Genomic DNA, 17,534 nt, shown 5'->3' with positions numbered 1-17,534 from the left:
ATCAAGTCCAACCCTTTACCACAGAGCTCAAGGCTAGACCATGGCACCAAGTGCCACGTCCAATCCTGCCTTGAACAGCTCCAGGGACGGCGACTCCACCACCTCCCCGGGCAGCCCATTCCAGTGTCCAATGACTCTCTCAGTGAAGAACTTTCTCCTCACCTCCAACCTAAATCTCCCCTGGCATAGCTTGAGGCTGTGTCCTCTTGTTCTGGTGCTGGCCACCTGAGAGAAGACAGCAACCTCCTCCTGGCCACAACCACCCCTCAGGTAGTTGTAGACAGCAGTAAGGTCACCCCTGAGCCTCCTCTTCTCCAGGCTAACCAATCCCAGCTCCCTCAGCCTCTCCTCGTAGGGCTGTGCTCAAGGCCTCTCCCCAGCCTCGTCGCCCTTCTCTGGACACGCTCAAGCATCTCAATGTCCCTCCTAAACTGGGGGCCCAGAACTGAACACAGGACTCAAGGTGTGGTCTAACCAGTGCAGAGTACAGGGGCAGAATGACCTCCCTGCTCCTGCTGACCACACCATTCCTGATGCAGGCCAGGATGCCATTGGCTCTCTTGGCTACCTGGGCACACTGCTGGCTCATGTTCATGTTACAAATGCCCTCGGACAATCACCGGTGCAAGACTACTGCACCTCCTAAACAAACACTTCCTAGAGGCTACTTTTTCCAGCTTGTGCCTAAAAACCTTATATTCATTTTGATTACTCTCAAAAATGTTAAGTTCTAGCAGGTCAAAAGCAAAAAAAAGGGAAAAAAAAATCTTTCCCAAAGAATTCCCTTCTTACCTTTGCCAATATTGAATTTATCCAGCTAGTAAAGGTTTTCTTCTGTGTACACTCTCGCTGCACTGGGGTGGGGGGGAGAGAAAAAAAGAAGTTAATGGGAAAAGTTATTTTGGTTCATTTCTCTATCTCAATAAGAAGCATGGTGTCCACCTCAAACCTGAGGTCTGTTCTTCCAGATATTGTTAGTATTTAATACTAAGTTTTTTTTTTTCTTTGTTGTTTAGAGCTGATATTTTCTTGCTTGCAGAGATGATACTGCAAGGACCTTTACAATCATCAAGCACATTGGATGCAGCAAAAAGCAACTAATGAAGATTTTTTCAGCAGCTCAGCAAACACAAACAGCAGCATGACTGTATTATCCTACAGTGTAATAACTTCTAGAATAACTCCATTCATTCCTAAATGTTGCTTGAAAGACTCAGGGCCACCATTAGTACAAAATCCATCTTGAAATTCCAGAACAGCCATGCATGGAGTTGGGTGATAAGACTATGATAGAGGCTGGGATTAGGTGATAAACACAAATCTATTGGTGAAGCCACACAATGTGATGTCTTGGCTAACTGAAGGGCTGGGGAGCTATTAGGCTGTCACTGTGGAGCAGTTCTGACAGCTGGGCCCTCCCTGGGACATGCAGACAATTAATCTGGCCAAAGAGGTGCATGGAGAGTCTTAAAATAGGAGGAAGGAAGAAGGAAGTGTTTGAACTCTTGCCACAGTGAAAAACAGTGAAATGAGACTCTAGGTGTGAGCAGGTCACACAGATGCTCTGTTTTTCACCCAGATCCTCCAGACTGGTAGGTAGGTAGTGATAAACTATCAGCAGTTGTGAAGGAAGAAAGGATGGTTAAGTTGGTTATGCTCATGTTTCAAAAAATCAGAATGTTTAAACTCTTTCTCACACTAGAATAGGGATCAAGAGCAAAGACAGCCCTTCTCCATGGTCTTTGAGCAGCAGAGATAAAGGTAGGTCTAGTTCCCCCCAAAAGGTGAACCAGAGCATAAGCAGCAGAGACAGACAAGATCAGCTCCTCAGTCCCATCTCTGGTAGCTAATGCATCCTGCAGCTCTGCAGCCCATTCTTCCTCACAAAAATCCCCCACGTTACCAAGAGGCACTACCACCAAAACCACACATCCCTGCTGGATGTCTGTACATGTGCCTCATATAACAGCACAGAATTAATCATAGAATCAACCAGGTTGGAAGAGACCTCCAAGATCATCCAGTCCAACCTAGCACCCAGCCCTAGCCAGTCAACTAGACCATGGCACCGAGTGCCTCAGCCAGGCTTTACTTCAACACCTCCAGGGACAGTGCCTCCACCACCTCCCTGGGCAGCCCATTCCAATGCCAATCACTCTCTCTGTAAAGAACTTCTTCCTAATATCCAGCCTATACCTACCCTGGCACAACTTGAGACTGTGTCCCCTTGTTCTCTTGCTGGTTGTCTGGCAGAAGAGACCAACCCCACCTGGCTACAATGCCCCTTCAGGTAGTTGCAGACAGCAATGAGGTCTGCCCTGAGCCTTCTCTTTTCCAGGCTGCACACCCCCAGCTCCCTCAACCTCTCCTCACAGGGCTGTGCTCCAGGCCCCTCACCAGCTTTGTTGCCCTTCTCTGGACACGTTCCAGCACCTCAACATCTCTCTTGAATTGAGGAGCCCAGAACTGGACACAGCACTCAAGGGGTGGCCTGACCAGTGCTGAGTACAGGGGAAGAATAACCTCCCTTGTCCTACTGGCCACACTGCTCCTGATCCAGGCCAGGATGCCATGGGCTCTCTTGGCCACCTGGGCACACTGCTGGCTCATCTTTAGCCTACTATCTATCAGTACCCCCAGGTCCCTTTCTTCCTGGCTGCTCTCCAGCCACTGTGTCCCCAGCCTGTAGTGCTACTTGGGGTTGTTGTGGCCTAAGTGCAGAACTCTGCATTTGGACTTGTTAAATCTCATCATTTGCCCCTGGAATTGCAGCCTTTCGGGCTCAACCGCTGCACATGGGCTGCCAGCAGCACCCATCCCAAACTGGAACACAAATTCCTTCTTCTCTTCCTTTCTACACCAGCTTCAACTGCAAGTGTTGGTCTTAGCTTCCCAAAATACAGACAAAAAAGCAGTACTAGTCCCTCAGTGTCTGCCTGGAGCTGTGGAAGGGCAGTCCTCCTCCTCTCCCAGTCAAATAGAAATCCAGAAGGCTACCCTGATTTTTAGTGGCCCAGACATTACAAAACAGGTCAAACAGACCTTGAGGGGTGGCAAGGTTACAGTCAGGAGAGTTGATGTCTTGGTTGCCCAAACCATCATCTTTGGCCTGTGTCAGCTGCACAGCTTTCCAATGCATGTCCTGAACTGTGGTCCAGGACAGCTCTCCAAAGAGCAGAGAGTGGCAGGGCAGTGAGCATGGCTCAGGTCCAGAGGGAGATGGTGGCCAAGGTGATTGCAGGAGTACTTGTTGCTCATTTCCCAGATGGGGTAAATCCTCCCACCACATGGGAGAGGCAGCATGAGACTGAGCAGAGCATCAGCTTGGAAGAAGAAACAAATCTAGTAGAAAGGATGGGAGAGGACAATCATAGAATCATAGAATCAACCAGGTTGGAAGAGACCTCCAAGATCATCCACTCCAACCTAGCACCCAGCCCTATCCAATCAACTAGACCATGGCACTAAGTGCCTCAGCCAGGCTTTTCTTGAAGACCCCCAGGGATGGTACCTCCACCACCTCCCTGGGCAGCCCATTCCAATGCCAATCACTCTCTCTGTGAAGAACTTCTTCCTAACATCCAGCCTATACCTACCCTGGCACAACTTGAGACTGTGTCCCCTTGTTCTATTGCTGGTTACCTGGGAGAAGAGGCCACCCCCCAGCTGGCTACAATCTCTCCCTCTTCAGTCTCTGAAAGCCTGCTCTGGTACAAAAGATCAATGTGATGGCAAGATTGGCAAGTGCAAGACTACTCAGAAATAGATATGTATGTCTTTGTAGGCTGACAAGAATGAAAGATACCAAAAATATCAAGTCCTTGGGGAAAAAAAAATATGCCCTGACTGCTCTGCCCATGAAAATACCACTTGGAGGAAAATGCTCCACGCTTTACTACTCTCTGGGAACTTGGCAAACACAAATCCTAGTCCTGGGTGGCTTTTCATCATAGAAGACAGCCTAAAGGCCTTGCCATGCAGAGCTTCATCAGTATACAAAGCTCCAAGCCACTTAAGGAGCAGAAGGTTGCTTTATCCTAACCTCACCGTTCAACCCATCTCTTTCTGCTTCACCAGGCAAGTGAGTGGCAAGAAAAACATCCAAGCATTACGTGTCTCAGGGGCTGTTTTGCATGCTGCAGCTAACACATCTTTCAACAGTCCTCCTCTAACCTGTAATACTATGATCCTGTCGGAACATGAAGCAGTCCATTTCCCCCACTTGCTGGATTATTCTATCCTTCTCTTTCCGTACCAGAGATCATGATGAACAGTAAGACAAGGGCAGGCTTAAACAAATGGGACAAAAATCCAATCTCAAAATTCTGTCTTGTTTGGAAAATAAATGGCAATGTACCACACAAACCAATCAACACCAGAACGCTGACATGGAGGACATAAATAGCATAGAGATACTGTCTTCATGTCAGCACAGGACCCAACCACACCCTTTGGTTAAATACTCAAGTGGGAGCCATTCCAATTACCTAACAAGAGATTATTGAGCAGTTGCACTCAGTTTTATCAGGCAGGCAAGGCTGGTATTACTGGCACTTGAAATGGAATGAAAAGCAGATTTTAACCATTCTGCCTGACGCCAGTGACTCTTCTAGCTGTAGTTCTTCCCAAACACACATTACAGGTAGGGATCTGGAGAACCTGGTTTGGGATTGTTTACAGAAAGATGGTTAGGATGAGGACCTTTAGTCTTGTTTTGGTTAAATCTCTCCATATTAACATGCAGAAGAATTATGCAACGTGGGCCAGATACTGCAAGAGTTGACTCATGTGGACAGTTCTCAGACAAATACACACAAAGCACAAATCTAGGCTGGGCAGTGAGTGGCTGGAGAGCAGCCCTGAGGAGAGGGACTTGGGGTGCTGGTGGATGAGAAGCTCAACAGGAGCCAGCAGTGTGCACTTGCAGCCTGAGGGGCAAACCAGATCCTGGGCTGCATCAGCAGAAGTGTGGCCAGCAGGTCGAGTGAGGTGATTCTCCCCCTCTACTCTGCACTGCTGAGACCCCACCTGGAGTACTGCATCCAGTTCTGGAGCCCCTGCTACAAGAGCACGTCCAGAGAAGGGCCACAACGATGACCAGAGGGCTGCAGCAGCTCTGCTATGAGGACAGACTGAAAGAGTTGGGGCTGTTCAGTCTGGAGGAAGAGTAGACTCCCAGGTGACCTTCTTGTGGCCTTCCAGTATCTGAAGGGAGCCTACAAAAAAGCTGGGAAGGGACTTTTTAGGCTTTCAGGGAGTGCCAGGACTAGGGGAGATGCAGCAAAGCTGGAGGTGGGGAAATTCAGTCTGGATATGAGGAGGAAGTTGTGGAGCATGAGAGTGGTGAGAACCTGGAATGGGCTGCCCAGGGAGGTGGTTGAGGCCCCATGGCTGGAGCTGTTTAAGGCCAGGCTGGATGAGGCTGTGGGCAGCTTCATCTAGGGTAGGGTGTCTGTGCCCATGGCAGGGGGGTTGGAACGAGATGATCCTTGTGGTCTCTTCCAACCCTGACTGATTCTATGATTTTAAATGTCTCACCTGGTGAAAGTACAAGACAGTGATTTCACTGCACACACCTAAGATCACCTCACGCCCTTCTTAAGGTACAGCCACTGCCTACTGCAACCCCTCAGGCTGCCTTCAAGCAGCCACATTCTCCAAGCAGCTGCAGCCTCAGCTACAGCACAGCTTACTTTCCTACCCAAATAAATAATCATGACAATAATAATAAAACCATCTCACTGTGAATCAATAACAAAACTCCATGCCTGCCATTAACTCCCCAGACTACAATGCAGCAGACACTCTGTTTCCACCCAGTCCACAAAACACACAGCTCGATGCAGATGTGCTTCTGGCACCACAGCAGGCAGTTGCATTTCAATTTTCAGACCAAATATGTTTTATCTTCCAGCTCTTCCCCTATTCCAGTGCTCAGAGGCGATGATGATTTAATCAAGCTCTCAAATTCTTATCTCCACCACGTGGTTAATTAATAAGGATTTTTGTTTTTATGAGGATGAATGGATTCTTTGTCAGGGCTTTTTATAGGTCTCTGAGTGACCTTGGTTTTCTCTTGCCCTAGTTTTCAAAATGTCACTGACCTAGAATGAAAAAGCTATCAGAAAAAAAAAAAAATCTGATAATCTTCTTTTCTTTGGGCCAAAACTCACTGAGCCAAAATGTGGATCTAAGAGAAAAGAGTAAGAATCTGCTAATGTGAAATACCAAAAACCTGTCCCATTTAATCCTGGGCTTTAGAGCTAATTTTTAGAACAGCTCTTTAGGGAGGAATAACACATAGAAGCAGCATGTTATGCAGGCAGGCTGAAAATCAATACATACTGCTGGACAATGAGAGGCTTATCCAGTAATGAGCCTCCAACAAGTGCTACAAACCAGAGTAATCATTAAGGGCTGGAGCGTGGGGACAAGGCACGGACCACATCAGTGCTCAACTCCAACTCCCCCAGGAGAAAGAGGAGGAGAGAGCAGGAGCCATAGTTTTCCTCTCCACCTTCATTAACAGTGACACTGAAAAGCTAGGCTTTAAATTAACCTCCTTTCTTCTGTTGCTTTTCAGGCTTCCCTTCCAAGTGAAGATGGCAGATCACAGATAGACACAGTCTACTTCCTCAGCAGGGAGTCAGGAGAAGGAGACTACAGCAGAAGAGATGTACACTGTGCATCCATAGTACCAAACAACATCACCAAACAGCAAAGAGGTTCTATTCTATTGTGAGGAGTGAACAGTTTACAACTGTGTGGATTTTTCCTTAAAAATATATATATATATATATAAAACAATTATTTGAAACGAATGACCACAAGCCTGTCTGTCATCTTGTCACATTTCTTACAACACAAAAAATTATCTCTTCATATGATATTTCTGTATCTGGGGGTACTGGTAGATAGTAGCTGAACATGAGCCAGCAGTGTGCCCAGGTGGCCAGGAGAGCCCATGGCATCCTGGCCTGCATCAGGAACAGTGTGGCCAGTAGGACAAGGGAGGTTATTCTGCCCCTGTACTCAGCACTGGTCAGGCCACACCTTGAGTCCTGTGTCCAGTTCTGGGCTCCTCAATTCAAGAGAGATGTTGAGGTGCTGGAACGTGTCCAGAGGAAGAGCAATGAAGCTGGTGAGCGGCCTGGAACACAAACCCTATGAGGAGAGGCTGAGGGAGTTGGAGGTGTTTAGCCTGGAGGAATCTCAGGGGTGACTTCATTGCTGTCTATAACAACCTGAAGGGAGGCTGTAGCCAGGTGGGAGTTGGTCTCTTCTCCCAGGCAAGCAGCAATAGAACAAGGGGACACAGTCTCAAGTTGTGGTGGGGGAGGTCTAGGCTGGATGTTAGGAGGAAGTCGTTGGTAGAGAGAGTGATTGGCATTGGAATGGGCTGCCCAGGGAGGTGGTGGAGTCACTGTCCCTGGAGGTGTTGAAGCAAAGCCTGGCTGAGGCACTTAGTGCCATGGTCTGGTTGACTGGCCAGGGCTGGGTGCTAGGCTGGACTGAACGATCTTGGAGATTTCTTCCAACCTGGTTGATTCTATGAATGATCCTTCTGGAATCAGAGCTATTTGCAAGTAACTTATGCTTACATTGGCTCTGAACCCACACTGATCCAAAGAATCTTTGCAGGACTTCCCTTATCAATGTACAAAATAAAACCCAATGTTTATAACCAAGGATGTGACCTGTTCTCTTTTTGCTGCACAGCCCCGGGAAAAGACTGGATGATCTTGGAGGTCTCTTTCAACCAGGTTGATTCTATGATTCATCATTCAGGACAGCCAAGGCTATGCTTGCAATAGCAAGCAGTGGAGCTCCATAGGAACAGATTGGATCAAAAGAGTTGGTGTTCCAGATGTACTGTGCCCACTGTGTGGAGAAGAAAGAAAGGTTGTGTTGGCCTGAATGCTGACAGAGCCTTGATACTTTATTGGAGCGTTTATTTCAGCTTTATCTAAAATCACCACTTCCACACCCCCTGATGGGTCAGTAAAAGAAACCAAAGCATGGTCAGCTGGGGTAATGGAGGGAGCTCCTTTGGGACAGTACTGCTAATATGGACTGAACACTGAGCAGGCACATTTTGTAAATAATAGGAACTATTAAAAAAACTCTTAAGTGCTCATCAGCCCAGGGAGAGAGTGAGGAATTCAACCCTGAGCCTTTATATTCCCTTCCACTCAAGTAAGAGAGTTCATTCATAGAATCATTCAGGGTTGGAAGGGACCACAAGGATCATCCAGTTCCAACTCCCCTGCCATGGGCAGGGACATCCTACCCTAGAGCAGGCTGGCCACAGCCTCAGCCAGCCTGGCCTTAAACACCTCCAGCAATGGGGCCTCAACCACCTCCCTGGGCAACCCAGTCCAGGCTCTCACCACTCTCATGCTCAACAACTTCCTCCTCACGTCCAGGCTGAATCTCCCCACCTCCAGCTTTGCTCCATTCCCCCTAGCCCTGGCACTCCCTGATACCCTTACAAGTCCCTCCTCAGCTTTTTTGTAGGCTCCCTTCAGATACTGGAAGGCCAGTGACCCTCAGGTGACCCTCACAGCCTCCTCTTCTCCTGATTGAACAGCCCCAACTCTTTCAGTCTGTCCTCATAGCAGAGCTGATGCAGCTCTCTGAACATCCTCGTGGCCCTTCTCTGGACACACTCCAGCACCTCCACATCCCTCTTGTAGCAGGGTCTCCAGAACTGGATGCAGTACTCCAGGTGGGGTCTCAGCAGTGCAGAGTAGAGGGGGAGAATCACCTCCCTGGCCCTGCTGGCCACACTTCTGCTGATGCAGCCCAGGATCTGGTTTGCCCCGCCGGCTGCAAGTGCACACTGCTGGCTCCTGCTGAGCTTCTTGTCCACCAGCACCCCCAAGTCCCTCTCCTCAGGGCTGCTCTCCAGCCACTCACTGCCCAGCCTGTATTCTCTGCAGACAGGAAAGCAGGGCAGAGAGTTATTTCCAGCATTTATGTTCAGTATAAGTTAAGCAATCTAAAACAAACAAACAAGGTATTTTTTGTCAAGGTTAAGAACTTCATTCAAAGCCCAGTGAAGGTGATGAAAATATTTCTACAAGAATGGAGCTTTTCAAATCCAAATATTGTATTAACTCACAAACTCCTACCATGCCTGTTTGGCTAGTGGGAACTTTCTAGCTAGTCCTTTCAAACTCCTTTTCCTTTGGAAAGCAAATCATCCAATTTACTTGTTGCTCAGGAAGGCTGTTCACACCCAGTTCTGCCCTCCTGGGGGGCTGATTTCATAAACAGTTTTCATAGAATCAACCAGGTTGGAAGAGACCTCCAAGATCATCCAGTCCAACCTATCCCCAGCCCTAGCCAGTCAACTAGACCATGGCACTAAGTGCCTCAGCCAGGCTTTGCTTCAACACCTCCAGGGATGGTGACTCCACCACCTCCCTGGGCAGCCCATTCCAATGCCAATCACTCTCTCTGTAAAGAACTTCCTCCTAACATCCAGCCTATACTTTCCCCAGCACAACTTGAGTCTATGTCCCCTTGTTCTATTGCTGGTTGTCTGGGAGAAGAGACCAACCCCCACCTGGCTACAGCCTCCCTTTGAGTAGTTGCAGACAGCAGTGAGGTCCCCCCTGAGCCTCCTCTTCTCTAGGCTAAACAACCCCAGCTCCCTCAGCCTCTCCTGTTGCCAGTATCCTGGAGCAGCTCTGCTCTAAATCACAGAGCAGAGCTGGTCTGAGGTCTTTAACAGCTGCAAGAGTCGTGAAGTGCTGTACTTGGGGGAACAGACAGAGGTTGCAGGTTAAATACTTAAAAGTATTAAGTCATACCTTGTAGATATCTACATACTTTTAAAGATAAGGGCTTAAGTGGCTTTCCAAATGTTTTAAAGAAAGCAAGGATTTGAACCTAAGTGGCCTCCAATGCCTCATACAGGTGCTTCAGAAGCCACCCCCCCTTAAAAAAATTCATGCCAGCCTTTAACCAGTTATGTACCCGATAGTGCCTTTAAATTAAGATATATCTAGCAGCATTTATACACCTACACAATCTTTTTTTTTTCCTTTAGGCATGTGAAACAGTCAAAAATATCCATGACTGATTTTTTTTTAGGCAGTCTCATGTGTCAGTTGCTTCTCCAATGCCATTAGCCCTGTCACATGCCATCAGCCCTGTCACATGCTATGAAGCCATGCCATCAGGGGAACTGCAGACCAGCTCCTCACCCAAGCAGCAGTGCAACATAAACAGGGCTTATACTTCAGTGTGGCTCCTGGAGAAGCTTTTTGACTTGTAGAAGTCACCTCTGATAAATCAAAAGAAACATTCAATGGACTTTTTGATCATTCTGGTTAGAAGGAAAAAACAAAAGCGTGGCTGTAGTAACTGGCCCCAACAGGTGAATACAGAACTAGAACAAAACAAATGTTAGGTAAGGCTTAGTAGTCTATCTCACCTCTGGATTAATTAAGTGGGTCTCATAGAGATATACTCCTTTACTCAGTGATGAGTGTAACCTATGTGAGAGTCCAAAACCTCTCTCCCTTGTTCATCAACAAAGATAAAGACTGCTTTTGTTAACCTCCTGGGCTCAGAGGAGGTATCACAGTATCATCAGGGTTGGAAGAGACCTCACAGATCATCAAGTCCAACCCTTTGCCACAGAGCTCAAGGCCAGACCATGGCACCAAGTGCCACGTCCAATCCTGCCTTGAACAGCTCCAGGGACGGCGACTCCACCACCTCCCCGGGCAGCCCATTCCAGTGCCCAATGACTCTCTCAGTGAAGAACTTTCTCCTCACCTCCAGCCTAAATCTCCCCTGGCGCAGCCTGAAGCTGTGTCCTCTTGTTCTGGTGCTGGCCACTTGAGAGAAGAGAGCAACCTCCCCCTGGCCACAACCACCCCTCAGGTAGTTGTAGACAGCAATAAGGTCACCCCTGAGCCTCCTCTTGGCCGAAAGCTCAGGGATGCCAATCAGCAGACAGTGCCTGTGTGAAAATTCCTGGACCTCAGCCTGGCTTGAAAACCCAGGATGTGTACATCTTATGTCAGCTACCCCAAAGAGAAAAGGCTTAGGTGCATTCAGGGTATGGACAGGTAAGCAGCGCAGTGAAGGGGGCAGAGGCCCTCCCCAGTGCTGCCACTGGACCCCTGGGAATGCATGAATACATAGCAAGACTTCCTGATGGAGCTGCACCTGGACACCCAGCTAAAAAACTGTATACAAATGCCTGCCAAATGGTGGATTTCCACCAGAGCACCACCAGAGCTGCACATCCACCAGAGCTGCACATCCACCAGAGCTGCACATCCACCAGAGCTGCACATCCACCAGAGCTGCACATCCACCAGAAGCTGCACATCCACCAGAAGCTGCACATCCACCAGAAGCTGCACCTGGACACCCAGCTAAAAAACTGCATACAAAGACATGAGCAATACCTGCCAAAGGGTGGATTTCCACCAGAGCACCACCAGAGCTGCACATCCAACAGAAGCTGCTCCTGGATACTCAGCTAACTGTATACAAAGACATGAGCAGTACCTCCCAAAGGGTGGACCTCCTCCAGAGCACCACCAGAGCTGCACATCCAACAGAAGCTGCTCCTGGATACTCAGCTAACTGTATACAAAGACATGAGCAGTGCCTCCCAAACGGTGGACCTCCACCAGAGCACCACCAGAGCTGCACATCCAACAGAAGCTGCTCCTGGATACTCAGCTAACTGTATACAAAGACATGAGCAGTGCCTCCCAAAGGGTGGACCTCCTCCAGAGCACCACCAGAGCTGCACATCCAACAGAAGCTGCTCCTGGATACTCAGCTAACTGTATACAAAGACATGAGCAGTGCCTCCCAAAGGGTGGACCTCCTCCAGAGCACCACCAGAGCTGCACATCCAACAGAAGCTGCTCCTGGATACTCAGCTAACTGTATACAAAGACATGAGCAGTGCCTCCCAAACGGTGGACCTCCACCAGAGCACCACCAGAGCTGCACATCCAACAGAAGCTGCTCCTGGATACTCAGCTAACTGTATACAAAGACATGAGCAGTGCCTCCCAAAGGGTGGACCTCCACCAGAGCATCACCAGAGCTGCACATCCAACAGAAGAATCCCTGATGAACTCCACAGAAGAACATCCCTAGGCCACACACCTGTCTCTCTCTCCCCTCAATCTGCAGATGATGGTAATATAATCCTTGCTCTTTCCCTTCCCTGCTTCTTTTCTTCTCCATTATTCTCTCTCTCCCCCCTTCTCTCTCTCCCTCTATTTTGTTCAACTTTATCCTTTAATAAATAGCTTTGTGGTGATATCTGGTCTCACTTGCACCTTAATTTCACAACATGGAAATCTATAAGAAGAGATCTCGCTCCCCTGGACAGAGATATTGTTGCTCTCTGTTCTCTGGACCTTGACAACCTACTACAAGCTGCATAACAAAAAGCTATTCATATATATCCCCATATACTCAATTTCTGTTCAAGAGAAATCATTCATAAAGAACTAGACCTAACTATGAAAACAACATCATTCATTAATATAATTTAATACTCCTCAGGAACAGTTTTAGCAGCAACATTCTTATGAGATCATCCTTTGGGTTACAGTAATAAACAGTAACATGCACAAGGATTAATAAGCAGAGCCAAGGATTAGGACCCCTGTAGTTAATTAAACAGTGAAAGAGTAAATACATGCCCCAAACTCTGAGAGCTAAAACACACTCTTTTGTGTCTGAATTAGCTCAGCAGGCACAAAAAGAAAAGGGAGGAAAAAAATTCTGCAGAGTCTTGGTGGCAAATGCCACTCATAAGGTCTGTTTGCTGTCCTAGGGGAGTAAGTGGAAGAATTTGTGCACGGAAGGGAAAGTGGATGTTGGATCCTCCAACAGGTAAACAGATTCACAGGCTGAAAGCAGAAAATATTCCTGCTCCAGAGAGCCACGAATCCTGATCAGTTTCTTATGCAGCCACCCATTCACAAAAGGCTGCACATTTCCCTTGCTGCAATCCTGCACTCCTGCTCATCAGCAAAGAGTAGCCATACCTACAACAGTTCTCAAAACATTGCCATGAAGCCTTTTTTACCAAAGGAGGGGACCTCATTGCAGGTAGCTGAAAACAATTTTAGACCTCAACAGTACCTCTTTCACAGCTGAGAGCTGCACACGGTACTCAAGATGTGGCCTGACCAGTGTTGAATACAAGGGAAGAACAACCTCCCTTGTCCTACTGGCCACAATTTGCTACCACACTCTGCAGGTGGAGTTACTAATGGTTTCTATATGTCATGTCAGGGAATGTATTCTCAGTGCCTGACTCACAGCAGATGCTTCAGCATTGCAGCTCCATACATAAGACATGCCTGGACCATTTGTTACATCTTCAATCATTACACAAATTGCCTATGTCACTTCTAAAGGATGTGTTTGGATGTTTTACAACAGCCAGGCACAGAATGCTTCGCCCTTGGTTTGCACTGTGTTCAGCTTGAATTATTCCAACAGGAGCTTGAATTATTCCAGCAAACAACTAGAATTTAGCCATTTCAGTTTGAATAAACAGGGCTCTCTCATGGAGATGCTGATTGAACCCCCACACTGTTACTCAACACATCAACCCCAGCATGGCTTTTAAGAAAAGCACCCAGCCCTAACCAATCAACCAGACCATGGCACTAAGTGCCTCAGCCAGGCTTTGCTTGAAGACCCCCAGGGACGGTGCCTCCACCACCTCCCTGGGCAGCCCATTCCAATGGGAAATCACTCTCTCTGTGAAGAACTTCTTCCTAACATCCAGCCTATACCTACCCCAGCACAACTTGAGACTGTGTCCCCTTGTTCTGTTGCTGGTTGCCTGGGAGAAGAGGCCACCCCCCACCTGGCTACAATGTCCCTTCAGGATACCCGCAGAAGAAAATCAGCCTTCCCAGGAAATTCTTACAGATGCAAATTCAACACATCGATTAAGAAAAAGCCAAAAAGCCTCTCTGAGAGGCCAGCTCTGATTCACTCATTATCACTTAACTGACCAAGTAGCTGCCATTAAATCGGGACAATTAAGAATCAGCCAGCCAGTGCTTCCTTAACAAATTATAACTCGTTGCAACTAAGGATGAAAGGTTCTGACCTGCAGTAAATTTCTTTAGAAGCCAAAAAGCTTGTTTTGGCCACAAGCTATCTTTCTACACTTAGAGGGGACACAGCAATACGAACAATAAAATTAACTGAATCATAGAATCAACCAGGTTGGAAGAGACCTCCAACATCATCCAGTCCAAACTAGCACCCAGCCCTATCCAATCAACCAGACCATGGCACTAAGTGCCTCAGCCAGGCTTTTCTTGAAGACCCCCAGGGACGGTGCCTCCACCACCTCCCTGGGCAGCCCATTCCAATGCCAATCACTCTCTCTGTGAAGAACTTCTTCCTAATATCCAGCCTATACCTACCCTGGCACAACTTGAGACTGTGTCCCCTTGTTCTATTGCTGGTTACCTGGGAGAAGAGGCCAACCCCCACCTGGCTACAATGTCCCTTCCTTCAGGGAGTTATAGACAGTAATAAGATCACCCCTGAGCCTCCTCTTCTCCAGGCTAAACACCCCCAGCTCCCTCAACCTCTCCTCATAGGATTTGTGCTCCAGGCCCCTCACCAGCTTTGTTGCCCTTCTCTGGACATGTTCCAGCACCTCAACATCTCTCTTGAATTGAGGAGCCCAGAACTGGACACAGCACTCAAGGTGTGGCCTGACCAGTGCTGAGTACAGGGGAAGAATAACCTCCCTTGTCCTACTGGCCACACTGTTTCTGATGCAGGCTTTAGTAGCCCAGTTAAGACAGCTTAATGCAAACACCTAATTGTCAGTAAGTTAAAAAACCAGAGAAAACAATGAAAAGGCATGACTGGGTTCATGCTGCTGATTCCCCTGAAGACAGTTTACAGTAACATGTATTCTCAGTAACAAAACATGAGAACCAGTCAGCAAATCCACACCAAAAAAGGCAACAGATCCGAAAATACCACGAGAAAGTACTAGGGGAGCTTCACTGCTGAAGCATCCCTTGTGAAACACAGAAGCATCTGCAAAGAAGGACAACTATGAATTACACTGTTCCTAATGCCAGTTTTAACAGGTTTCTCAGAACTCCCTTCTTTTTGTATGCAGTCCCCAAAAGCCACTTTAAAAAGGAACAGAAAACTAGAGTAACTTACCTTGTAGAGACAGCTGCAGATCGTCTATTTCAGAGGAAGCCTGCTCCTCCGTTGAGGGAGATGACTGATTTGATGCCATATTAAAGTCTATGGAGATTCTTTAATCAGTTTCCAAACTGAAATTATAAACAACAAAAAAAAAAAGAGGAAAAAGTCAGTACACAAAACCCAGTAATGCTCAAGTACGTGGCGGCTGTGAGGTTTGGTCTGAGTCTCTTCCCTTGCTGTTCCCTTAGCCTAGGCAGAACAAAGCCACTGTTTCTACTGCATGAATCCAAGCTTCAGTCCCTTGACTATTTTCTAACAGTGGCCAGCAGTATCCCACAACACAAACTATGGATTCCAGCATGTCTTACCATGAAAACAAAAGCACTAGAATTAGAAACTTTCAATTAGAATCATAGAATCAACCAGGTTGGGAGAGAACTCCAAGATCATCCAGTCCAAGCCAGCACCCAGCCCTAGCCAGTCAACTAGACCATGGCACTAAGTGCCTCAACTGCTGTTGGTTTCTTTGGGAAAGGCAGGGCAACAGAGCTTTACAGTGCCTTCTTCAGATTTGTTGCTGCCAAAGCTCATTTAAAACAATTTTTTTTGGTACTTTACAGATCTCTCTTCCTGTCCAGATTAAGTGTTGCAGAATGGAAACAATTTAGGCTGAATCTGCAAAGATTAAGTGAAAAGAAAAACCAGCAGTTATCCTATGAGAATAATCACAACTGCTGTCTCTGGTATTTCTGTTACTCTTCAACATCCAGGAAGGTCTTTCTCTTTCCAACTCCTCCACTCTCCTCTCCCTGGATTCCTCCTCTATCTGTAATGCAACTACAGTAAATGATACACTTTATCTTAGAAATGTAAAACTTTCTTTTGCTGCAACAGCTATTTTGTTCAATTTGCCACTGTAGGAAAAAAAAATTGATACTGAGACACTGACTCAGTTTGACCAAGAACTTAAACTCAAAAATAAGTAAGTTAAAAATTAAATAACATCTCACCTTAAGCCTTGTTACCTCAACAACTGCAATCTTTTCATCACAACTACTAGGATTTACACTTCACATATTAATAACTCATCCACCAAGTGTATGTCAAAATAAAAGGGTGTGAATAGATGAGTAAGGAAATACAACACCAAAGGCTGCCAGGGAAATTTTTACATGCAGTCCTTGACTGATATGAATCACAAGGCAGCCTTTGTTTACTCTACTATATACTATCTTTCCTCACTCCCTGCCTCATTCTGCACAGAAAGGACAACAAGTGTTTAATGAGGAGCCATGCAATATTTTGTTTTCCTCCCCCTGAACAATGTGCATCTTTGTGCTTTATCCAAGAGCTGCTCTGATGTTGTGGTTAGTAAGTTCCTTGCAAGATTTTCTATGGCTCCCCAGCAAACAAATATCAATCGATTCACATCTCCAGCATCTCTGGGAAATCAGGGCTTACTGCCCACGTTTAGAATCACAGAACAGCCTGAGTTGGGAGAGACATTTAAACATCATCTAATCACCCCACCCTCTCCCCACAGGACATCATTTTACCAATGACAAGCAAAGGCAGAGAGCGAATCAAAGGGTAAAAGACGTTGCTAAGTTGACTCTGGTTTTCCAAAAAAGTTGGTATTAATTCCAGAGCAGAGAAGAGGAGGCTCAGGGGTGACCTCACTGCTGCCTACAAGGACCTGATGGGAGGTTGTAGCCAGGTGGGGGTTGGTCTCTTCTCTCAGGCAACCAGCAACAAGGGGACACAGTCTCAAGTTGTGCCAGAGGAGGTCTAGACTGGATGTTAGGAGGAAGTTCTTCACAGAGAGTGATTGGCATTGGAATGGGCTGCCCAGGGAGGTGGTGGAGTTGCCATCCCTGGAGGTGGTGAAGCAAAGCCTGGCTGAGGCACTTAGTGCCATGGTCTAGATGACTGATTAGGGCTGGATGATAGGTTGGAGTGGATGATCTTGGAGGTCTCTTCCATCCTGGATGATTCTATGATTCTAAGGCCAAAGCACAGATACCACCTGCTGCAGTGAGGGGAAAGAGTATGCAGCATCTCTGCAAGTAACCAACAACTTCAAGCTAGAATCCAAGGCGAAGATTCAAGAAAGTTGAGTTCTAGCTGGAGCAAGTAAAGATGAGACCTATCCAGATAATTAGAAAAAAGGAAAAATATTTTCCCAGAGTTTGGCTTGCACAGTTTAGCAAAAAGAGAAGGAAAAGTAGGACCTAATCTTTGGCAGGCACAAGAACAAGATAAAGTAAAATGCCTTGAGTTTAGGACAGAAATCAGAAGATTTCTAAATATTCACTTCTAACAAAGCCTCCCAAAAG

At 47.0% G+C, this 17,534-nt stretch overlaps 1 protein-coding gene across 1 annotated transcript in view; it reads right to left on the bottom strand.

The window, feature by feature from the left end:
- The window catches only part of LOC135182850 (nesprin-2-like), a 277,205-nt gene that overhangs the window by 236,837 nt on the left and 22,834 nt on the right, over positions 1-17,534 (bottom strand). The window contains exons 2-3 of the mRNA XM_064157392.1: positions 15,211-15,326; positions 793-854 (exon numbers count right to left, since the gene is read on the bottom strand). Coding sequence (XP_064013462.1) covers positions 793-854; positions 15,211-15,289 — 141 coding nt within the window. The 5' untranslated portion in view covers positions 15,290-15,326. The remainder of the gene's footprint in view (positions 1-792; positions 855-15,210; positions 15,327-17,534) is intronic.

Source organism: Pogoniulus pusillus, chromosome 1, assembly GCF_015220805.1.
Source record: "Pogoniulus pusillus isolate bPogPus1 chromosome 1, bPogPus1.pri, whole genome shotgun sequence".
NCBI classification, from domain to species: domain Eukaryota; kingdom Metazoa; phylum Chordata; class Aves; order Piciformes; family Lybiidae; genus Pogoniulus; species Pogoniulus pusillus.
This window is presented reverse-complemented; position numbering and strand designations above follow the sequence as displayed.